This window comes from Leuresthes tenuis, unplaced genomic scaffold (genome assembly GCF_036924035.1).
Source record: "Leuresthes tenuis unplaced genomic scaffold, fLeuTen1.0.hap1 SCAF_4, whole genome shotgun sequence".
Taxonomy (NCBI): domain Eukaryota; kingdom Metazoa; phylum Chordata; class Actinopteri; order Atheriniformes; family Atherinopsidae; genus Leuresthes; species Leuresthes tenuis.
Window position 1 is genome coordinate 16,013,738 of NW_027325358.1, and position 25,321 is coordinate 16,039,058.

The window sequence follows — 25,321 nt, forward strand, 5'->3', positions numbered from 1 at the left end:
ATACGTGATTTCACACTTGATAAATTTGTTGCAGGCTAATCTAAATGTTAAAGGTTTAGTGGAAGAGAACCCATTCTCTGACTGATTTAGCAATGAAGAAACAATATAAAATGCTGTGCGATTCCATTTGCTGGCATTTTTTAAAACATTTTTCAAAACATTTTTACGTACTTTTCTGATAAATAACATATTTGTAGGAGTAATTATGACAAAAAATGCATCTATTTTCGTGGTATGTTAAGGCAAGTAGAGCAGATGACTGACATTCGGAGAGCAGCTCCAACACAAGATACTCTGCTGCACTCTGGTGGTTTACAGAGAGACAGTAGCTACAGTTCTCACACTGAGCATCAAGCAGGATTTTGTTGTGTTGCGTTTATGTACAGTGTCATTTAAAAGTTTACAAAGCTTTTAATGTGTCTATAGTTTGCCTTGAATATTATCAGATTTTCTCACAAGTTCTTCAAGTATATAAGCTGTGCTGCAGCAGCGCACGTCAATGACGTCATCCCAGTAGACAAGTGTGTAGAAAGCCCTGCATGAGCCCCCCCGATAGCCGCCTATAACAACAACATTGCAGCTATGAGCTAACAGTGCAATAATATGTGTTTTGGTATTGGTGAACTAATTTAGAGGCTGTATTGTCAATGCCCTGTTCTCTCCCGTTATATGAATATACGTGGATCTCAAGTAATCTAAATATCTTCTGAAGGATGCCGACTTCCACCAAACTGTTCTCGGTAAGTAGATAAATGTATTTCATGGCAGAAATAGGTCTAGGAAAGTCTAGGTTTAAAAATACCAGAGTTCCCCTTTAAATTTTTTGGAACAACGACGATGAAATCCTGATGTTAATCCAGTAAATGTTATGGAGGGACTTGAATCAAGCACCTCATGTCAGGAAACCTACCAACAGCTGAATTTCTTCCAAGCAGATGAACAGAACTAATTAACATTTACTGGAAACATTTGGGTGCAGTTTTTGTTGCACAAGGGGCTCACACTGGACTCTGAGAGCAATTGTTCAAGCACTTCTGCCACCTAAATACACGCTAAATTGAGCCAATTTGCATCGGCTTAAAGAATACAGTAACTTGGAACACTTTCAAACTTCACGACTCTAAGCAGAATCCATCTGTTCAATCAAAAGAGGCAAACAACAAGTTTCCAGTCCGCAGCAACACGTGATTTTATTCATTTCTTCAGTGTCGTCACAGACATAAACTGCAAACAGCACATTTCGGTTTGCAGCCCAGTGATCAGAGATGACCGTTTGCTCAGTCGCCAGTCTTTTGTTTTTCAGATTTTTAACAACCAAGCAGTGGAGAAGAGCACCTATTGGCCTCAATTGTAACATAAAACGTATGAAAGTTTGCATTTCAGAGAATTACATCACAGTCAAAAACTTTACTGCATCTAGTCATTCCTCTCCGGAGTACAAAACACATCCTTGGGGAGATGAATGTAACATTTAATTACTTGTACAGCATCAGCACTTGTATGTGCCCATATTGAAACCAAAAAAAATAAGAAAAACTAAATCACATTGTGAGAAGATTTAAACAGAGACACATAACACAATGCCTTCCAACGTGAGAAAAAGCTAGTTGAGTGCACCAACCTTTTGGGTCTACTAAGCCTTTAGTTTATAATCGTAAAATAAGTTTGGACTGTTTCCATAGTAGCAGTTCACTAACAAGGAAGTTGTTGGTGAAAAGGGCACGTAAGTATGCAAATTCCACAGCAGCTCTGCTGCTGTAAGCCAGCGAGACGCAATGTAAAGGGCACCCATTGTAATGTTTAAGGCTGTTAAAAGGGTGGCAGCAGGGGGCATTGTGTGATACACAAAGGAGGATGTTCACACGAGCTTATTGTAGGAACCCTGGAGTCCAGTTTCTCTAAAGCTCACAAAGTCGGTTTCTTTCTTTCCTGATTAATACACAATCAATGTTTAAAGTTGATTCCCATCATGAATTTTATTTTTCCCAGGCCTGAAGTTGCTTTTTCACTTTCTAAGTGTTCAAAGAGTGGATCAGTCTAACTATTTCTGTGACTGTAAATTTACAGGACGTGTCTTAAAAAACTCTCCAGAGGGGAGACTCTGGAGAATAAATCAATTCAGAAATAGAGCACACAAATTCTGATGTTTTGGGTGGCTGGTTGGACAGATGTTACGAAGAAATATTAAAACGGAAAACAACTGGGGCACAGCACCTTTTTTTCCAGATCTTAATGGAAATGATCTGAGTCAACACCAAAGGCCAAGGCGGGAGATGAGGTGTTGATGAGGTGTTGCAGCTCTTGTTTACTCAGCGATAAGGAATCTAAATTTGAAAGACATGCAGGTCACACAAATGTCACACTGGGCCTTTTATGTCATCGGATTAATTTGCATTACAGGGAACAGGAAGACATGTACAGCATGCCAACACTCTGCTGGTCAGGGCTCTAAACTGTCTGATGATGATCATTTTAAAACTTCGGTACTCACACATCCTTTGCTCGATAACCCTTCACTTATTATGATATGTAAACACATCAATAGTCACAAAATGCAATGATGTACAAAGTGAATCATTAGTGAAGTCTATGTTACAGTTAGATGTGATGGAATGTAGAAAAGTTTCTACTCTTGTTACAATCAAAGAGGTTCTACTAGTGATCAGCTGGCTACATTAAGCTTTAAGGTAATGCACCGTTGTGAGTGCTGCTGCCATCAATGCAATGGCACACTGCAGTTTGAAAGGCAAGTGGTGTGAAGTACAATTACATTTAAACCACAGAGACTAAAGATCTGTTTTTCTGAAATATTAATTAGAGGTTTTGAGGATTTTTCTATTTTCTCTTTTAAGAAACCTTTTAAAACCATCTGGGACTGTTTTACAGGTCGTCTTAAGCACTTAATTTTTCAGAAGATTTGATGACTAGCTTTGTGCTATATGTGAATGTGACAGTCGATGAAAATAACAACCTGGAACCCAGCTGAATTGTGAAACATTCAGGGCCTTTCGGTGCTACCGAAACAGATTAAAAAAAAAAAAGAAAATATGGGACACAATTAGAATTAGACAGTCAAAATAATCACATGACCGGTGATATATTCAGTGGTGTCACAGACTAGTTAAATGCCTTTCTTGTATATTAATCCAAACAGGATACACAAGCACATTGACTCCATGACACTATGGAGGAGTTCTACATTTACAAACTACTGACACTTACATAAACATGGTACAAGAGGTACCACAGTTGGTATACACTGGTATAATATCTGTGACTTTATATATTGTAGTAACATTAATATGTACACCAGGGACTTTTAAAAATGTGGCATTGCAGTCGTGTTAAAACTGATCATGCAGAACAAAATGAGACATTATTCTTCTGGTATAAGACCACTAGGATCTTTCTGAGGTATCAAGCCAAGGAACCACAAGGCAAAAAAAATAAAAAATCAGTGTTAGTCTAATGGACGCAGCAAAACAGAAAGGCATAACAGCGGCAAGGTAAAGTACAACAGATCTTGAGAACCTGAAAGAAAAAAAGACTGAAATATCTCAGTCTTGAATTGTCAGAGCTGATTAGCAGCATTATATAGTGAGTGAGCAGTGTTCAACATCATCATCATCACAGAGATTGACACAAACAGTACTGTACACAGAAAGCTAAGCAGGCAGAAAAGGCTTTTGTGTAAAAACAATTCGCCATTTGTCGGTTGAGTTCAAAATAAAAAAAAAAGGAAACTGTGAGCAACTTAGTTTCTGTGCAATAAAAAACAGAAACACGAAGGAGTTTATTGCATCTTGCTCTTAGCAATTTGTAAACCTGAAAGAGTCAACTACTGAAGGAGGTGAGATAGCTTAGTGTTTTCTTTTCTTTTTTTTTTATTTCTTGTGTTTTGCACGTCATAAGAGGAGAACTCTGCATTGTGGACAGTGAGAAGAGCAAATGTCAGTTGACGAGGAAAATAAAAGCCGTCTCTATCTGCTTGGGGTTTTTTTGCAGTCAGTTTCCACCACATTTGATGTTACTTCCAGCTTGGCTTCGTGATTCTGCTGGACATCAAGTCTCGAGGCTGAAGAGACTTTTCGGAAAAGCTGCTAGTTTTACGGATACCCTCCTGCCTCGTAGGTGGAGGGGGCGTGTCGCTGCGGTAGGTGCTGCGGCTGGTTGCCTTCACGCTTTGCACTCGTCGTAGGTTTGTCCCTTGCGGCTTCTCCTCGCCGGTGTGAGCTGTGGGCGATACCCGACTCTGCTTCGTAGAAGTCTGTCGACCACGGAGCGAGGGACTGCGAGATGGGGTGGATGGCACAGATGGGGTGCCCAGCTCCTTCTTGGTTCTGGAGGATGAAGACACGGTGTTTCGAGCAAAGCTGGGGAGATCAGAGGTGTTTTTCATACTGTGCGTGTGTGGGGTGTTGTTCTCAGAAGAAGCCCCCCCCTGGGTCTGTGCTTGGGCCTGGGCAAGGGCAAGGGCTCTCATGGTGGAACGGCACATCTTCTCCTCAGGCGCAGCCTTGGGGATGTTCCTCAAGGGTTTGGCGCTTGGCTTGTGTATTGAAGCTTTCCTCGGGGTCGAATCACGCACCCATTTAGAAATGCTGCCTGTAAGACCGCCCCCCCTTTGGACTTTTGACTCCTCGGGAGGCAAACTCGAATGTCGAGGAGGTCTTGATATCTTCTCGTTCCTCCCTCTTGCCGGTGTACTCTGGTCCCGGAGAGGCCGCCGTGCTTCTCCACTGTCGTGCACTAAAGGCCTCTCAGCACGCTTGCTGCTCGTCCTGTTTACCTTGCTGATGGGAACAACTTTCCGCATGCCTTGGCTCTCGCTGCTGGTCAGTGTTCGCACTCCTCGACCTCCGCCGCTCTTGGTCACTTTGCTGCTCTTTGCGTGCGCTGGTTTTCTGCTGCTTCTCTGCGCGTCTTTCTCAGCAACCTGTTTTCCTTCAGCTGTTTCACAGCTCTCTGTGTCCCACTCTTCTGTGGTCGCAGATGGAGTCATGGACTCTGCATCCACAGATTTCGGCGCTGAGAGCTCACTGGTTGAAACGGACTGCTCATTCGGTGATATAGACTCCAAATTTAAGGACAAAGAGCTTGGATCTTGCAGGCTTTCCGGGGGCTTGCTGTTGTTTGTTCTAAAATTAAGTCCTTCTTTCGTCAGCGACGAACTCTCAACCTCAGAGTAGTCCAAGGTGACGGAGCAGTCTGTTTCTGTGCAGTCTAGTATGTAAAACATTGGCTTCTTATTGGACACGGACGTATCTAGTGGGAGGGGTGTGTCACAGGTTGTTGATGAAATTGTGCTGTAGTCCTCTTCTTCCTTCTCCCTCTCAGAAGAGAACCCAGCCTGTGTGGAAGAATCTACTTTATCTTCCCATAAATCCTTTAGATCAGCCTTTTCCTCTAAGATTTGCCCACAACCAAGGCTCTCCAGATTGTTGGAAGGCGATTGTCTTTCCGTTTCCAGCTCTGTCACGACAACATCCCCCTGGCTGACAAAGTGCATATGGTTACTGTTATTGTTCGATAGGTCAAAAGCTTGAGGGCCTTGTACTAAAGTATGCTTCTCCACACTAACATTCATATGGCCAGTAATTGTAGGGTTGGGTAGATGGGGAGGCTTCTGAAAGACACAAAAGGAACGAGGCAGAACGCTGCCTTCTGACACAGATGAGTAATTATTGTTGTTGTTATACGGGTCCTCATTGTCATTTAGCCCAGAAGAGGAAAACCTGGCCAGTGGGCTGATAGGTTCAGTTTCTGCATTTGGGGAGGTCGCTTGTCTGTCACAGCCCAGCTCACGGCTGTTATCCTGGTCAGAAATCCATGGAGTTGTCTTCCTCTGGTGAGGACGGCCTGATCGAGGTAAGCTGTAAAACTTGGAATAGTCAGTGGGACTCACTGTGCTTCCAAACAGCTCGAGGTATCCCTGGAGTTCACGATCTGCTATGGAGGTCAAGGTGTGGCGGTGGCGGCGGGCGCTTGCAGAGCGTCCAAGCGGGCTGTGCGGACTCTGAGACCTCTTCTGGAAGAAGTCCAGAAGGCCTTCCTTGGTGAGCATTTCGACGTCGTTCTCGCTGCTGCTGCGGCCAAAGACACTGTTATGATCCTCCCCCGACCATGCAAAACGCTTTTCCTCCAGTTCTCTCAGACGCCTCTGTCTGGCTGCTTCCTTTAACTCGCGGTCCATGTTGTCCTGACAGAAGCAGAGAGGAAGAGAATTTTAGAGCACGCATCACACAAGAACACAAAGAATGACACCGTTTTACTACTGAGACCAAATCTTTTCAGTCAGAATCTTTTAAGTGGTACTTCTAAGTAATTCCATCACATGGTCATCAGGGTCACTCATATGAGGAAGACAGTGTCCAACTGGCTTAGCTTTTAAAACAGAACCTCTGTTGTTGATGCAATCGCCACCTGAATTATTTGACTTATTCAAAGTGAAATAAACTGTTTACAGTACAGGAAATCTATTCTAGGGGTATACAAACTCTATCAAAAATCATCAGGTAAAGCCTCATATTCTGGCCTCTTCGTGTCCACAAAGAGTCATAAATCTTCAATGAAAAGCACCATCAATGTTAATGAGCTTGCTGATTGCTAAGAGGCCAGCTTAACTTTGCTGTTCCTGAACATTAGTTCCCTCTAAAGTCATCCATTTATCTGCTCCTCTGGAAGCACCAGCAGATCAGTCATGCAGCATTACAAACAAATCTCACTGCAGTATTTCTACATTTACAGCAATCACAGTTTGACTGGCAACCAGAATATATCTAAGCTTTGTTAACTCACGATGAAGATATTGAATGTAATGACTTTCAAGACTTTGCTCTAGTCTAGACTTTGCTTGAATTGAACAATCATTATGTACAGTAGAATGAAGATGTGCTGGATGAGGTGAAGGAAGAGTGAATGTTGTTCCCAGTGTGCTCTCAGTGAGTCTTACCACACGGACAGTGCTGTCAGTTCACTGCAGCAAAACAAAACACTAAACACACACTCTTTACCTTGGAAAGACTTTTAAAACTATTAGTCGTGAGTCAAAATAATCCTTTGAACTACACTGACCTTAACTGCTTTCTTAAATTTAATGCAGAAGTCTTGAAAGATGCGGAAACACTCATCCAGCTTGAAGGTGTCCTTGTCTTCACAAAAGAAATCAATGAGGGCGTTCCCCTCTTTACGCAGATCCAGCCTGCGCCTCTTCAAGTCCTGAAGTGTCTGTGCTGAGCTCTGGAACAAGACAGCAAACACACATTCACTTTTCTTTTTCTTTTTTTTAATCCGAAACACTTTTAAAGATGTCATTATCAGTTGAGTCAGCAGCTTTGGAGCTCTACAGTGGCCTGGATCCAACTTTCTGTCTGTGTGTCTGAGTGTCTAATGTATTGCATAACTGCTGCTGCTTCACCTGCAGAAAGGGATCCAGCTGCTGCAGCAACTCCTGGTCTCCTTGAACTTTCTCCTCCAGGGATTTGATTCGGACATACAAGGAGGAAAACTCCAGCTCGATGTTTTCAACTGAAATTCTACATGAAAGCAGCAGATAGGTCAGGAACAGACAGCTGTAATGGTTATCACATACAAGTCAAGGAAAAAGATGACTGCAAGCTGCTGAATGCACTGGGTGAGTTTTAAAAAGATTAAACAGGACTGCTGTGAGATGCTGTATCCCGAGGGAAGGACGGAGGAGCACACTTGGCTGCATGGTGCAGAAGCTGCACTGACACCACACAGACATGACCTTGTTAAGCTGACAGAGTCTGACAGAGTCACACTGTACTGTACGCATGACTGTCATAGCACTGCACTTAAGTTAGATGGCAGCTTGGGTGATGAGGTTAGACTCTGCTGTATCCATTAAGACATAACCCCTGTGCAGTCACTCTAAGACATTCACTTAAACTTGCAGTAGCCAAAACTTTGACCACTTTGAGTGGATAGGTGGGGAGAGGGTATGGCTGATGCAGTTCCATGTAGCATCAGTCATTTTTTAACCAAATCATTACCGTCTCAATCAATAAATCATGTTGAAGGTCACTCTAAATTACGGCTCCATGTTTTTAACATCTAACAGAATATTATCATTTGGATTTACAGCTTTGACTGACACTTTGATTGCTTTGTACTCCCCACTCATAAACTCAACTGTTAGACAGTTACAAAATCATCACAGGACACCTGGCATGCAATATTTCAGTACGTTCTGTGGGCTGATGAAAATACAGAAATTATTCTCCAATAGTGGGTAATAGTTTGAATCCAGCTTTTTAAAAAAATATTTTTATGTCTAACACCTTAAAAAATATCTGCCCCTTAACCTGCAAAAAGCTCCACCGTTTACAAGCTACTCTCTTTTCCTTTCGTTGCTTCTATGATATTCATGTGATCACAAAGAACAACTGGGAAGAGCACTAGGAATCATAGCAGTAAAGCCACAAAAAAAAAAAGTATGGAGCTGGGTAGTGCAAGTAGTTCTCCAAGTTCTAAAAACTGTGTTTTGTGATTTGCGATCCCTGCTCTCAGGTTTGTTAACCATGCACAATGATTTGCATTGCCCTCAAACAGGAAAAGGGATCCTTTTATAAACCCATGAACACAATCTAAATCTAATCAAACCTAGAGCATGACTTACAAACCTGTTATGCTGAAAAACATGCCGCACAGTTTATAAAACTTGAAGAACAGCTTTTAACAAGCTCTATTTTTTTCTAAGCAGGCACAAAGTGGTCTCTGTAGGACACCTGCCCTGTGGGTTCGTTGCTACATTTACAAGTAAAGGTTTGTTGCACTGTTTTCATAGATCTACACCTACATGTAGTCTGAGTAAAAGAAACTTTAACACTTTGAGTTTTCTCTTGGTTTACCTGGCTGCACTCTGCACATCCTGAAGTTTCTCTGGAAACTTGAGCAGTTTCTCGTCTTTCTTCTTTGCCTCCTGTGTGGAGACATGACACAGTTTACTTCCAAATGTTTGGTATTGTACAAGATTAAGAGGCATGCTGGCTGTGCTGAAGGACTACAGTCATTTTGTTTAGTTATGCAAGTGTTTGGCAGCCAGTCTTCGCTCTTTACTGTTTCCTGTCACCATCTGCTGTCCACCTGCCCCCAGCCACCCGTAGTCACAGTGGTTGGGGACTTTAGTTCTCAGGCACCATTCATGTGAAAGATTTGTTTCTGACAGAGAAATCATAGTCTCTTGCTCCTTTTGTCATTACTGGATGTCTATCAGGTTCAATTATAGAAGTGACAGATTAGAGAATTATCCCAGCATGAATATGCACTCAATCTGCTGCATAAGTTTCTAAAATGTCTGTAACTGTACTTCAAAAACAGTAGAAAATTACATCACAAAAACAAGAATTGTTATTAAAAGTATGTACACAAGCAATATGGTATCATACAACCAATTGAGTAATTGTGCAACAGTGATAAAGCTGCAGCAAAGTTTTACTTACCATGGCAACAAAATGCAGAAGGTTCATCCCTGGCTTGTTGGCCTTGGTGTCAGCCAATGAGAGGAGAGATGACAGCTTAAATCCCACAGCATTTCCTGCATAGCCACCCTGTAAATGTGTCATTTGAAAGAGTCGCAGCGATCAGTTTCACAGAAATACAGCATGATGTTGATAGATAAGGCTGGACATAGACTCTTCAGCTTATATTTGCATTCTATAGACCTTAGCTGGTTTCCAAAAGATACTGCCAAGGAAATTGTCAAAACTATGTATAATTTTATTTTGAAAAACAAAACAATGTATCCGTGGTGTGTTTCTGAGGAGACATTTTCTCAGTAAGGATAAATAGGTTTGCGTATGGGGCCAAAAACACAGAATAACCCTGGCCTAATAATTATACCCAGACAGACAGGAGTGTGGTGTTGATGCTGAAGTTTAACAACTCTTACAGCGTTCATGATGTTTCCAGCCTGCAGCACCAGATGAAGGATGGCGTGGAGCTCCTCACAGCTCATCAACTCTACAGGAAGAGATCAATATACACTTAGTTAAAGACTCCTTACACACCATCTCATTTTCATCAAAAATGACCAAATAGAACAGCTAACAGCAATAATATAGTCTCCCTTCTACATTATTCTGTAGTGAAATGAAATTTCCTTTTCCCTTTTCAACATCTGTCCTTTAAGTATTTATAGTAAGAGTAAATGCTGAAAGTTTTAATTAAATTGTGTCATAAAAGTACCAATTAATTGTCTCGTGCAGTGTTTAACTGATGGCCCTGCAATGCAGTGAAAGGGTCAAGATACTGTAAAGGAGGGTTTTAAGAAAATATCCAACACAGCACAAAGAGGTAAGCCTGTGTGACTCAGCTAAAATGACAGTCTCTCAAGTGATGGCATAAAAAATAATGCATTTCTTGGTCAGCTCATAAATTCCCATCATATTCACGGAAATATGGATACGAGAATGCATTCTCTGTGTGAGAAAAGCTGTATTACATTTTAATGTAAATGACTACACTTAGTATTTTTAGCCATGCTAACAGCATATCACTTGGTTGGTTCAGACTGAAACAATTCAGAAAAATTCACACTTTAAAGTTCCAAACAAGAAGAAACAACAACTGGGGCTTTTCATGTAGTGCTTCCTTCAGGTCACAAAACTATAACTCCAGAAAACAACAAACGCTTCCATCAGTCTAAGTGGAGCATTGTGTGGAGGGATAATTAGACTATTAACATGGTAAAATATGTTAGCATGCTGATGTTAGCATTGAGCTGAAAGCACTGTTGTGCACAAAAAGCTGCAAAGCTGCAAACATGGCAAGTCTAAGACTTGTCAGGTAATGTGTGATGAAAATTTTACAAGAATATCAAAAACTTTCCGACGGAGCAACATCTTTCGTAGAAAATAAACAGTCACGGCTCAGACGAAACAGACAAGAGATGTGTCAAATACTTCTTTTTCCATTATCTTCCCACGTGGCTGTATCATGTGTGACACCACCTCTAACAGCTCAAATTTCCGGGTCACCTGTCTGAACAAGTCTGTGTGTGTGTGTCTGTCGGTAGAAGAGCCAGTGCGTCATTACCTTTAGTAGCAATGCGGACGACATCGATCTCATGGCCCATCGTAGCACAGCAAGGGAAGAACTCCTCACAGAGTACCATGGCCTCGATCCGAACCTCAAACCTGTCAGATGGAGCAAAGGGAGTTTAAATATGACATGAGATGGAGAAAAGTTGACTTCCTTGCTTAGAAAGGTGTAGGTTTTGGTCATTCTTTGAAGTATAACCGTGATCATCAATCAGGAAACAGGAGGCACACTTGTCTTTATCTTTGGCTGAATCGGAAAGGAGAGTTGCATGCTTTTAACCCCCTTAGATTATTCATTCAAATAATAATTTCATACAATTATTCAAATTCTTCTATGCACTCTCAGTGACCGCCTTTGGTTTGTTTAATTGCAGTGGACACATGCTGTGCCTCTGTCCACTTAATCTGCATTATCCTCCATGAAAACTCCTGTGATCCTCTGAATTATGCTAATACTCTTTAATGAACGCTGCTTGAGAACAAAAAATGTTGAGTATCTCTAAGAAAACTGGTTTGAAATGTGCATTTTACGTAATAAGAAAAAAAAGCAAACAGCAAATCTACTAGATGAAGTATAAATGTCAACAGAGCAGGATAAGTTTGTTGGAAATTCCCCAAAAAATTATAAAACTCCGTACACTGCAAAGCAATCCTTCCATCCAAACCTTTCATCCTTCCCTTACTGCCAAACTGCTGACTTTACATAACCCTTTGATGGAAACCTGGCTGCATGCAGTTCATCACCATTGAAATCAACTTACCTTGGCACCTGGATTAAGAGGTACATAAAGGAGTCAACCAGTGTCAGCTTGTCTGGATCTCCTTTAAATGCCTGTAGTTTCTTGATCTGTAGAGAAAATAAAGAGAAAGAGAAAGCTCAGCAGGAACTATTGTTTTCAGTCCACATGATCTCTCTTTGATCATCATCTCTGCCATTCATACTTTCATGCAAGCCACACAGGCAGGCAGACAAACAGACCTCCTCTGCATCAGGCAGGAGCTTCAGCAGGTCTTTGAGCAGCTCTGCTCTATAAATCTTTCCCTCTCCTCGCCGTATGTCTTCAACAATGGAGCGGTTGGGCCTGAAAGAGAGATGGCTCATTTTGGTTAGGTTCAACGCTAAAGTGCACAGGTGCTCTCTGTGAATGCCTGCTCCTTACAAAAGCTTACAAAGGCACCGAATTCTAACAATTGACAAGTTCATCAGTTGCTCCTGTCTGGCTTGGTGTCATTAACAGGCAAAATGGGTGTTTATTCCTTCCTCAGGTTGTTTATTCATATATGTATCAATGACTGTTTTGTCCAGTTTTCATATGATAATGCTCAATCTGAAAGCCTATTTTTCACATGTCAGCGCTGCAGAGCTCATACATTTACATAAAACATATGCTGAGTCATTTCTTTAAATGTCAGATAAAAGAAATTCATGATATTTTGGGGTCTGTAGTGATGCAACACTACACTAACCTCCAACAGTGCAACAAAAGTAGAGTGTCAAAGAAAATATGCATTATGTTGACACTTTACATTCTGCGAACCCTTCTTAACCTGCACAGAATAAAAACCCATCAAAGGTCTAGTGTCCCATCATCCAGTATCAAGGACAGTGTCTTACAGAAGTGAAGTTGAAAAGTTGGATGAGGACCAACTCAAAATATGAACCTAAACACACCACACGAGAGGATTATGTAATGGTCGTGGGAGAGATTGCTTCACTGCTGGACCCTGAAAAGTGAGTTATCTGAGCTTTGTCATTACATCACATTATGTGTTGGTATAAATAGCAAGCGAGTAGATATAAGGTTGAGAAATCATCAAATTTGAGTCAAAGGAGGCATCTGGAACAGCTAGAATAAAACTAATTTTACTCTTCACAGCCTTTCTAAGGCTGTGTATATTGTTTCTATGTGAATAATAATCTACCATCTCAAATAGAGAGGAAATATATCAAATCGCTCTCAAGGTCTGGGCCAGTTTTAAGTGAATTTAGTGGCTATGGCTTGTTGTCCAGATATCAACAACTGAGGCCAACTCGTCCAGTACACTCTCCCTGTTTCAGTGTGTTTATCAGGGTGAAAGAAACCTGTGAAAAGCTGTCCAAATGCTCTCTAAACACTACAACTGTAGCTTTGAAGTTTTGGTCCTAGCTTGTTATCAATAAGAGCTATAATTTATAGAATTCTGCACACATATGTAAAAACTGACTCGAGGTAACTGTAAACCTCTGTAGCAATTATAACATGTTTGTTGAAAAAAAAACAAAAAAAAAAACACCACCACGCTAAAGAAAAAAAGTAAACACTGCCTGGGATGAGGTCACTGCTTATACTCAGTCTTGGCTCTGTACAGTATGGCTCAGTCAAATGTCATTAAAATACAGTGGGGAGCCATGCAAATAAAGTGTCCTGGAAACAGACAACAAGCACACTTTTCTCTCTCAGCTCAAACAATCTATGTCTTACAACAGGTTAGGTTGAGCGATTTTAAGATACACTGAAATAAATAAAAACTGGAAACCTGAGAACATCTTTTAGACAATAGACACAGATTCTGTACCGAGTCACCTGGCTTAGCAATTTTTTTTTTTCCTGCCAGGAACTAAAACACAAACTGAAACTGATTTCAAGTTAGCAAGAGGGTTGTACCTCAGATCCGAGGCAGCAACAGAACGGCTGAGAAGTGGTATTTAGCTGTTCTATCTCAACTTTATTCAACCAGGAGGATGCAGTGAGTATTAAAATCTGTTTTTCAAGAGTGCCCTGGTCAAGACTGGCCACAAATCTACGAATCAAAAAACTCATGACGCATACCTCCTTCGTGATTTTTTTTTAATCGATTCCCTTAAAGGTGGTATTGCAGGGCTATTTCAAGTCTCAGTGATAAAGTTTGGAAAAAAGGCACCGCACTCACTCCATCTTTTCTCTTTTGCTAAATTTCTGGAAACTTAACGGATCCTGATTATGTTATATGATCCCATAAACACTTAACATGTTAGCCAAGATAACGAGCATTGAAGTTTTCTCATGTGAAAGACTTACTTTTTAAACTGCTTGAGGAAAATGCCCACATTCATCCCCCTCTTTGAGTCAAGGATGCTTATCTGAGAAAGGATGAAAGACACAAATGTATACATGATTTTGTGAAGTTTTGCTTAAACAGACACATACTAAAGCACACAAACATGTCCCCACATCCACTTTTATGTAAAAGTCCTGGTTTGTACATCCCGAACCATCACCAGGACACTAATTCCCCTGAGCCACACAAGTGTTTCACACGCCCTACATCCAGCAGACTGCTGTATTAATGTTGAACTGCTTTACTAAAGGCGACGTTAACCCACAGTAGTCCAAACCCCTTCTTTGCTAACTGCTTGCAGTTTTAAAGTTTTTGCAATTTCTGATTGTCCTTCTGCATTACAATTTAGACACTTTTGGCCTGTGGGTTTACAGCTAATGGTAATGTTAGCATGGTTATACATGTTACACGTTAAAGCTGGTCCTTCTTTCTGGGAAACATTGTCACCAAAAATAAAGTAATCCACTAGGTATGCAGAGCAACAGGTGATACGAAGGCACATCTACATGTTTTAGTGTTTTGCTACCACTCATGGGGGGTATCAGAAATCTGTAGAGCAAATTCATTTAACCAGAAAAATTCTCTTGGTTGTGTTGCTGCTTTAGCTTTGCTCTGCTGTGGAAAACAAAAAGAAAAGATCTGCTTTGTGATGGAGTGACACTAAGAGTTAAGATACTGAGGATTGTCCAGTGCAGCTCTTATCTGTGCTTCTTTGCTATTCATTGTTATTGGCACTTTATCCTCTTTGTCATAAAATTGGATGCTGTTGGCCACTCCTGACTTAAACCGACTTTCAGCCAATCACTACTTTGTCAGTAGTACGCTACTGATCTTTATCAGGTGGTATGCTACAGTAAATATGTTACACAGTAACATATACACAGTAACATGTTACACAGTAACATATATGTTACACAAGTAACAAAAGAAAAGGTTGGACGATGGATGATGTTTTTCAAGAAGTTCAAGAGAGACTATTACTCCCTCTGGGTGAAAATTTCAGTATCTGTGCCTTTGAAATTCCCGTACACAGCTGGAAGCCAACTGTGCTCCTGATGAAGGTGGGCACATGTTTGGCTGTGATTGGGATTGCCCAGATCTGAAGAGTGCAGACCCTTCCTAACCCAGTAGGGTATAGACTCACAGCACAGTTTGTGCTGATACTGATGTTTTCAGGCAGTGTCTCTTGGTGTTTGGGCTTTGCACTGCAGGGACCTCTTTCGTACTCATAATATGACCCTGATTCTTCTCATGTAGATATTGTTTTACAGCTCAAATGCTACATTCCAGGAGCACATAATGAATGGAGCACGTCTTTATTCTGCTCACGAATACAAATAGTTTTGCATGAACAAAGGAAAGCTGTAACAGAGCACCGTTACCCAACTACTCCCTGTAGGGATGTCTCGATATTGTAGGAACCGTTAGGAAAGTTATGTGCTGTACCTTTTTATTTCTAACTTAGGAATTTTCCCATCCCCTCAGTGGTACTTGTAAAACCTGATGTAACTAGAATGTCTAGCATGATTGCAAAAACAATGCCAGTGGTTGTTAAGAGGTTGTAAAAGTCATGACATCATGTATCCAGTAACAAAAAGCTAATACGATAAAAACATTGAGTTTATCTTAGCTAGCAAAGTGAGCATCAACAAAGCATCAACCCTATTAAACGGACATTTGTTTGGTCTTATTTAATTTAGTTGGGATGTTTTAAGATCACAAGAGGCAATTTTCACATATTTTATGACATTCTTAAAGCTTCATGACTCCTGCTCACCTCATCCTTCTTGCTCTCCTTAAAAGAGCGAGATCTTGAAACACGAGCTGAGGTTCCAGTTGTTGAAGTTGCCCCACGTAAGCCCGTACCTGCTTCCTCCTGTTGCCCAAAAAGCTCCTCCACAGAGCGAACATCGATCTGGTATTGCTGCTGTCGCACCGCCATCGTCCAGATGTTTGGCTTCCCACGCACCTTCTCCTCGGGGATGGGCTTCCAGAAGAAGCTTCGCACGCGGCGCTTTTTCCTCACGTTGTGGTTGGTGGACATGTTCGGCGGCGGGGGAGGGGGTGGGGGTGCCCCGGGAGGTGGGGGTGGGAGGGGAGGGGGTGGTGGAGCCTCATGCTGGGTGTTGTTGGAGGCATCACTGAGGGAAGGCAATGAGGAGTTAGTCTGTCCAGATATAGAGGACGGGTCAGAGGTAGTAATGGAAGAAGTGGTGCAGCTGCTCCCCTCACTGCTGCAGCTCTCTGGCTCATTGGTTGTGGATGAACAACTCATAACAAGCATTACACGGGTTTACACTCCACATATATCTGATAAGTATCTCCCATTCATCAAAAGGATTTCCTGACAGCTTATTTGTTTTTTATTAATGTGCTTCAGTTCACTCTGAAGAACATCAAATGCAGTGAGTCTGCTTGCTGCTGGACGAAGGCAGGTGTCCCTTCATCTAGTCACAAAGAAGGGAGCTCTTCGTTTGATGCTGTCCATCTCCATAAGTCAGCTGGTCATCCATCGCACTGAGCAGAGCCTTTGAAGGTTATCTTCCAGAGAAAAGGGACAGGGGGCGACGATAGCCATGGAGCTATGAAAGCAACAAAAACAAGGCAGGATTACACTGAGGCAGTCATGCATGTCATCATGGACAAACTGGAATTAGGGAAAATTAAGGGGTGAAACAGATCAAAAAGCGAAGGGGTACCCAGACGACGGAGCTCACATTGAGGGAAATGGCAAATCCTTTTTTAAAGCGTTGAAGGGCTTTGAAGTCAGGCTCTGGTGTGTAAAATGGACTGAGACATTACACACACAGCTTAGCTTCTGTTACATAATGAGGTATCACTTTTAACCAGCACTCAAGTATGGGGCAACTAGAAAAGATAACTTATGTAACTACAGATTACGACAAAAATTATGTCTAATTAAATCATGTATTGTGTCATATATAGTGCAGTTTTTTTCTGTTGGTTTTGTGTCAAGCACATACACAATAGACCTAAGTATTATAACCACGTGTATATGTTCTGAAATCAAATTCAGTTCCACTTAAGTAAAACAAGAACATTTTGAAAATGTAAATCTTGATTTCTTGATTTAAATCATGGGATCATGTTAGACAACAAAACAAACTCGAGAGCACGTGAATCATGTCAGATCATTTTGACTGTGTCATGTTTCCAGGTTCAGAAACAGCTGCACTGTACATCCCTAAAAAAATCTTTGCTGACAGATCAGTTATTCAAATTCATCTTTCAATTCGACACATTTTTATCAGATTCATTAAAGGTCGGTAATGAAACCTTAAAGAACCTCTGGGTGTCTTACAAGAGCAGCTAAATCTTAACCTTAGGGAAACAAAAAATGGCAAAACCAAAAAATGAAAATCCATCTTGAACCAGCACTGGCAAAGTTAACTTCACTTTATTGACATTCATATGAAGTTCTCACCATTAGTAGAAGTGACATTGTTCTAGTGAAATTATGGAAACACACATGGCTTGAACCCAGTAGTGTAAAGCTGTAAAGTAATTCCTTCTTTGAACACATCATACAAAAATTGTTTTAGTAGTACTAACATCAGCCACAAGGACGTCACGAAATGCAGCAGGAACTTTTGTCACGGTTATCTATTACTGACCCAATTAAAACACTGTCCTTGACCATAATAACAATGAAACTAGCACAACAAATTCTTAACATAAAACAGCTGTTTTACTCGTCATAACAGTGCTAAATAATGACCAGACCTGAAATATTTAAAAGCCCCATTAGCCTTTGCACCCCTGACTCGAAGACTTTTTTAAAGAACTCTATGCCGGTGAAACTTTGCTTGCACTGGTAATCAGAACAACCAAATCACTCTTTACAGTTTAAATCAGTGTGCTATTAGTTTACAGTTAGTGCGTTCAACCATCAATATCACAAGTCAGACGAGATCAAAACACAGACATTATTGCTAATAAAGTAACAGAACACAATCTGTGTCTCTCAGCAAAGAACGACTCATAAAGCTCCAGTAAATCTACGGTTCCAGATACCAGACGTTTGATGCACTTTTACTGTGTGGATCTACTGCAGTCATAGAGTGGTGCTGTAACTCTGCATCCGCTGGGCTTTTATTTCTACTCTGAGTTTGAATATGGTGAACAGCATTTAGATAAGTTATTCTGGAACCTGGGCTCATTTACACAGTGATAACGAATAATCTAAAGCCTCTGTTGCCTTTTGTTTAGAATGTCCCATCATTGATTCAACTTTATTGAATACAGTCTTACACGGAAAGGCTTGGCTGGCAAAACCACTTTGTATGCAACTTATTTGCATTTAAACATCTATAATTTGGATAAAAACTTAACAGATAAAAAAATTAAAAAATCTATTCGCAATTAGTTGCAATTAACTACACATAATCAAGCAATTTCTCAGCATTAAAAAGCCTAATTGGTTGACAGGACTACTTGAAACCCTTTTAGCAATGAGCACGGTTTCCCCTCTCTTCATGCATGCCAACCCTATCATGCAACAAAAACTAATTCAAATGAAAATTCAGCGAACATTGTTATCATGGAATATTGAAAACCGCCTCACGGGCTAGAAGAAAGGTAGGTCCTTGGGTCTTCTCCCCCTGGTCATTGTTAAATCAGCAACAGCACTATGGCTCTCAGTTGGAGGGAATCTGTGTTTTGTTTCAGGACATCACTCACTGTCAGTGATCTGATACTCCTCTGTTTAAGCAAAGAGATGCATAGAGGGTCTAACAGGAAACAGGAGATAAATCCGAGACATGGTGGGTGTCTTGAGTACATTGCTTTCAGCACCTTTGTATAGAACTGTAAATAAATCAATAAAAATTGGACGCTGTGTAAAATAGAAATAAAAACAGAATGCGATGGTTTCCAAATCTGGCGTTTCTGCCATTAAATTCAAGACAAGCTTGTATTTTTCATGAAATAGATGTCTCACTTTCAACGTTCGATGTGTTTTTCTATGTTCTACTGGAAAATAAATATTGGTTAATTTTACATAGCATCCCAATGTTTTTGGAATTGGGAGTCTTAATAAAGGCAGAGAAAGAATAAAGAATAAAGGGAGAAAGATTTCATGAAAGATCATTCCATTCAGATAACAGCAACAATTGCTCGTAACAAACGGTGTCCAAGTAAGACCACCTTCTAGGGACTTCTGGAACCAACACTTTGCCTCCAACATCTTACTGGTCATCTCCCACTGCTTTACCGCTTTGTCCACCTGATACTCAGAGTTTGTTACTAATTAATAAGGAAGACGTCACTAATGGCCTCATGTTCCCCGCAGAAGGCTGCAAACTCAGCTGCTATGTCCTCAGAGCTGGACCACACCGCCACTCATGCTTCATTCATGAGACTCTGAGAACATCTGACCTCACACAGAGTCATCTCCCTCTGCAGTGGCAACGCGGGCCACTCTGTTATGAGCCAGCTGTGATGTGAAGTAAAAGTGTGAGACGGTCACCCCCGGATGGTGTACCCATCTTGAAGCTGTAACTTGTTTTGTGAAGAGTAGACAGCAAGTTAGTGAAAGAAGAGTGGAGAGTGGCCTATCATCTTTAAAGAAGACTTAGTGTGAGACATGTTGTGGACTGTGAATGTAGATAGTTACTGTTTGTTATCAGGCTCCATCTTTGTTGTCATGTGGTATGAAGTTATTCTCAAATAATTGTCTATGAACATGCATTATGGTGATGGCAGGTGGATTTTTCTCTTTAAGGAGCAACACTGTTCCTCCCTATCATTTTTTTTTTTTAAACCAGAGCCGAAACTTTCCTGTCTGTACTGGGTTCATGTGCCCGAGTAATTCATCCTTTGAGTGTCAGTGATTGATCTGTGGTCTCTCGGTCATTTCATTACATGTCAAACTGAATGGAAAGACATCAACAAGGCGTTAACCGACATCACTGGCCCAACATGATTTACAGAGGACTAAATCCATTTGTCAGTAAGGCAACACAGAAAAACCCGAGGCACAGAAAGCAGATAGACGGTCGATCCACACATCCAGCAGCTGCCATGAATGAACACAGCGCTTCATCTAAAGGTGCACCTGTTGTTGACCCCGAGGCATTCCCGCCCCAATCAGTCTTGATTATGAACAAGGAGATCCCCACCCTCTACCATTAGTCTGATCGGAAACACAACCAAAATGAAAGGCCAGTCAGAAAATTAGCCGGTCTTCTACCACGAAGATGATGGAATCCTTTCCAAAATAAATTGGAGCAGACCAGGTCACACAAGGTATTACACATAGGCTCTCATGTTGAAGCCTACAAACAGTTATGATAACAGCTGTAAAAACTTATTTGGTACATATGTAGAATAAAAATCATTTTGCTTCTTGGTTGGATGATTGAAAGTGACTTATAGATAATCAAAAGCCAGCGAGGAAATATCACAGATAACTTTGAATAAAATTTAAAAGTCAAACTTGTCGAAATAGCACAAAGATCTGCAGCATCTGGATCTGGATAAAACAATAAAGACGAGTGAACTGAAATTGTTGATTTTATAATGCTAGTCTTTAAGCAGAAGGGTTAGGGAGATATGATAGTCTGACTCACTGGATGTGGAATCCTGGGATAAGTCTATGGGCTTGGCGCTCATTACTAACAACTTTCACCTTCACACCACTGAAGGCGGGTTCCTGTTTTTCAAAGAAACAACAGGCACTGAGCTGAAACCTACACACCAAAAAAGTTATGACGAAGATTTAAATCTGACGGTGACGCAGACTTACCTCGTCATTTTGGGGAATCGCTGTGAACATCTACAAAGAACATTTTTGCAACATTTCTAGGGACTCTCCTGCATGTGATCTTACCAGTTCCACTCAAAAACACAGTTTTTCTTCTGACACCATACTGCTTCCTGTGCCAAGTCGAAATAACTGTGATTGGTGAGAAGAAACCTGAGCATTCTCCACTGCTGCCACAACACTACAAAGGCAGGCCTGGCTATGCTCAATCACAATTATGACATCTGAGGTAGAGGTAGTGACATGGTCAAAATTACAATCCGTCTAATCTGATCTGGGTGGGGTCCTTTTCCATTGTTACGGGCCACAAACAGCAACCTCCAGGGCTGAAAAATGAAGCCAACCCAGAGGTTTCTCAAAACTGATTTCCCTTGACAAGTCACTTGAGACTAGCTCCAAAGGTAAGCCAAAAGGGGCGTGGCCGCATTGAGTGATCGGTGAGTGCTATGACAAGGGATGCATAGACTGCTTGGCTGATTTTCAGCTATATCCCATGAACGCCAGATCAAACCAGATCTTACCAGATCTTACCAGAAAAAGGATTGCAGACACAATGTAACGCCATCCCCTCATGTTGTTGTAATGTTGCTGTAGCTTACAGATTTCTACCGTGGAAATTACTGTGATGAATGCTCAGAAAATAACTCAAATGCCAGAATCAGAACATCATAGTTGTAGAGACAGGCAGGTTTGTAAACAAAGCAGAAATTAAACCCATTCAGTGAGGTAAACTTCACAAATAAGGGCTTGGAATCAGAAAAGTGCAGCCACAAAAAATAAAGCAATGGATGAGACGAGAAGACAAAAACGGGGAAGCTGGAGCTCCGATCACAGACTGTGTCATATTTTTTTTATATTTATATTTTCACATTATATGGAAGGTGTGACTGCAATTCACAAAGAAACTTGAGAGAAAACTTGCCCCCAGGTTGCTTTCTCTGTCCTTATTTGATCACATCTCACATCTTATCACATCACATCTTAAAAAAAGAGATTTTGGGAACTGATGTGAAATTTTCGGTCCACAGCAGTGTAACCTGCTGAAGAGAAAGTAGAGGAAAACATATTTTCTAAACAAAAAAGAAACTGCATTTTTTAAAATCTCAATCTAAATAAGTTCACTTTGTTTCACCCTTTCATGGGAACGAGTTGAAGAAGAGAAGAGGAAGAGAAGTCTATGTTTTGTGCCAAAGGGACATTCTCAACGAGGTTGAAAAATAAAAATAAAAACCTGGGTGAATAAGTAGAAAAAACCTAATCGCTGATACAGAATCAAGATCAATGCTTTTTGTTTTTTCCTCTAAAGACCTGTGGGACCCTAATTGCTCCGCCAAAGTCGGTTCTGAACCTTTTCCAGTTTCTGACCCAACCCCCCCCATGATGCCTTAGACGTACTTCTAAACTTCAAAAGCACTCAACAAAATCTAGTCTGACTCAAATTATATCACCAGTTCAGGTGATTATCAAAATCATTTAAATGACCCAGCCTAAAATGTGTCATTTATAAGTGATTTCATTTCACACACATACACGATAAAAAGCTACCGTAACTTGCTAAGTACCTGTCAACAAGTTTTGAAGGAGCCATCAAGTCCAACTCAAACTCTCCGATTCACAAATGTGTAACGCTGAAGGTCAAGGCGCCACCGCCTGCTATAATAATCCCCTGTTGCTACCTTCCAGTTCAATTTCCTGAGGGTCAGCTGGTCCCTGCAGAGCACAAGTCTTTCACTCACACTGTAGGGGCAAAGAGGCGCGTTCACAGGGGATTTGGCCATTTCTGCACCATCATCATTACCATGGGAACACTCGTTAGCAGAGAGTAGACTGCATAAAGCTCAGTGGGATGTCGCTGTCGGCCTGTTTGCTTCCGTCCACCTTGATCCTAACTTTTCCAAACAGTGGTGGTGCAGAGGCAGCCATCGGTGGTATTTTAGCTGTACAGAGATATTTTTTTTTTACCCATTAGCTCTAACAATAGTAATGCAAGTTTATTTAGTTTTTGTGAGGATTCATTCAGTACCGGAGGTGAAAATGTTATCCCAATATCTTTAAATTGTTTCATTTGATCAGCGGACTAAGAATATCATCTATAATGACAGAAAAAACAGCACATCAGCTCCTTTTTACCTTTGTCAGTGCTAATCTAAAGCACTCTCTCAGCATTTCCTACCTTGCTGCATCTGTGTGCGTCTGGTCTCTTCTCAGGTTCAGTGCACTGTGTCTCATCCTCTGTATGCATCTCTTACACCTTGTCCCTCGTTGTAAACGGTAACCCCACACATAAGCATGGCAAACATAGTAAATGTTACTAAAAACGCTTCTGTAACCCTGTCGTTATGAGCCCGATATTCTGCCAGTGTCACCATTTAGATCAAAGCACTGCGTATCAAAGATCTGAACTCACACCTACCTTGTGAGCTTAAAGCCAAATGTCTCTAGACTTACACCGGAGAACACCCTGAAATTCAATCACTAACAGCTCCACAACTGCTGGACAAAACCGAACAACCCTGGTCTCAATGGAAAAGAGTTACTGAGATAGAGTCAATCTCCAGATCCTTATCACCAGACCACAGCGTGATGTTTGAGAAACTATAGCAAAATCTGACATTTTCCCTTTCACCTGCTCAAACTGTATGTTAGAGTTAACAACAGCCTCATAATACACATACAATTGAATCTATTCAGAGATTTCTCAGGTCTGCCAAATTTGGTGCATCAAAGAAAAATCAAAACAAATGCTATATCTTTTTTCACTTACAGCAGCACTGTGGTATGCTTTGGAGCCTCCCAAAGACGCTGTAGGTTGCATTTTTAAAACAGCCAGATCCAGTACAAAGGGCTCCAGAAAGAAAGTAGTCCCCATATTTTCGGTCAACGGACAGATTAACAAAGCATTTAGCACAATTTTAAGCCGGAATCATCAAAGTTATTTCATCAAACAGGGACTTTCACTCGCAAAGCAGTGAGAATGCTTGTTGGCAAATGTTTTGTCTCCATCCTGTCCACACCGATCAGCTCCTCTATCCCCAACGTCAAGGCCCTCTTTACAGCTCACAAGAGGGATATCTGGATGTAAGCCCATTAAAAAAAAAAGAACGTATTTATAAGTGTATGAAATATATAAAGAGATTAAAGTAGAACTGCAGTCAGTATAAAGATATACAAGAAAGCTCTTGAGCTGTGCATGTGTGTGGACTTAATGTCCATTTGGGAACCTTTTGTTCCAGCTTTGGCTTATCTTCTACTTTCCTAATGTTATTTACAGAAGAGAGGACAAACAGAATGGGGGTTGGAGTTGTTGCCGAAACCGTACACATACAGACTCAAGCCAGGTTACTATTGCCTTGACACCAACGACAAAAGAGCGGTCACAAAACGGATACAAAGAATACGAAACGCCACTTCGAAGGTTTGTGTAGCAGATCAACACGCAGGAGGTGACGGCAGCAGGCTAAATCACGACAACCCATCTGTCTCATTCTCAAACAAAGAGTACTTTATTAAAACTAAACCTTCATATCAGACTGCTCATGTTTGTGTAAGTTGGACAATATGTCACAAAATATGAAATAACTGCATAACAATTAGCCATGTATTACCTCGTGTCATCAGTTGTATAACACACAAAGCCCAGACACCCCCCACCCCCCACCCCTGCAGACAAGGAACCTATTATTCCGGAAATCCTGGATTTGTCAAATATTTTCAAAGATTGAGCACTTCCACCTTTATGTCTGAGTAAAATCTGGTAGACCCTGACCAGGTGATTTATTCATACTACCATGAATAACCTTTCTCCCAACTCAGCTGCAGCTGTCCTGTACTTAGTCTCTCAACAACCCAGTGGCGACTCACCAGTGTCAGCCATGGCTCAGAGAAAAATGTGCTGGACTAAAAACCAAAAATAATTTTTGAATATCCTCTCGAAAGTCTCAAAAGCAAGTTTCACGATGCATGCTAATTTGCCAAAGACGCTGGTTGAGCAAACACTTCAGCGATCAAGGCCTCATGCGCCACTATCTAGCGATGCTCATCCGAGGAGTCTCCTCTATTTGGCTTTTGTTGAAGGGATGCCTGAGCTTATCTTTTCAATGTCGTGTAAGGAGTCAAAGCCAAAGAATAAACAGTACCATGACACAGAACTTCCAGTAACGCTGCTGAATATGCTGAACAAGTGCCGTGTAGAAATGAGGGCGAACGACTCGCTGCACGAAATAACAAAACACACCATCATGTGAGCCACAGTAGGTTATGGACAAAGGATTAACATGGCTCAAACAGAACCAACAGAAATATTTTCCCCACTCTCAAATCTGCACAATCGCTTTTAAGGAGATTATTACAAGGTGCTATTTGTCTAGGGTGTAAGGCATAAATTCTTAATAAGGTC

At 41.1% G+C, this 25,321-nt stretch overlaps 1 protein-coding gene across 1 annotated transcript in view; it reads right to left on the minus strand.

Moving 5' to 3' along the window:
- Window positions 1–1,172: 1,172 nt before the first annotated feature.
- Window positions 1,173–25,321, minus strand: part of fhdc1 (FH2 domain containing 1) — a 29,415-nt gene continuing 5,266 nt past the window's right edge. The window contains exons 2-12 of the mRNA XM_072384797.1: window positions 15,919–16,723; window positions 14,102–14,163; window positions 12,043–12,145; window positions 11,825–11,910; window positions 11,059–11,159; window positions 9,914–9,984; window positions 9,465–9,572; window positions 8,874–8,944; window positions 7,418–7,535; window positions 7,075–7,239; window positions 1,173–6,199 (exon numbers count right to left, since the gene is read on the minus strand). Of these exons, the coding sequence (XP_072240898.1) occupies window positions 4,028–6,199; window positions 7,075–7,239; window positions 7,418–7,535; window positions 8,874–8,944; window positions 9,465–9,572; window positions 9,914–9,984; window positions 11,059–11,159; window positions 11,825–11,910; window positions 12,043–12,145; window positions 14,102–14,163; window positions 15,919–16,425 (3,564 nt within the window). The 5' untranslated portion in view covers window positions 16,426–16,723 and the 3' untranslated portion in view covers window positions 1,173–4,027. The remainder of the gene's footprint in view (window positions 6,200–7,074; window positions 7,240–7,417; window positions 7,536–8,873; window positions 8,945–9,464; window positions 9,573–9,913; window positions 9,985–11,058; window positions 11,160–11,824; window positions 11,911–12,042; window positions 12,146–14,101; window positions 14,164–15,918; window positions 16,724–25,321) is intronic.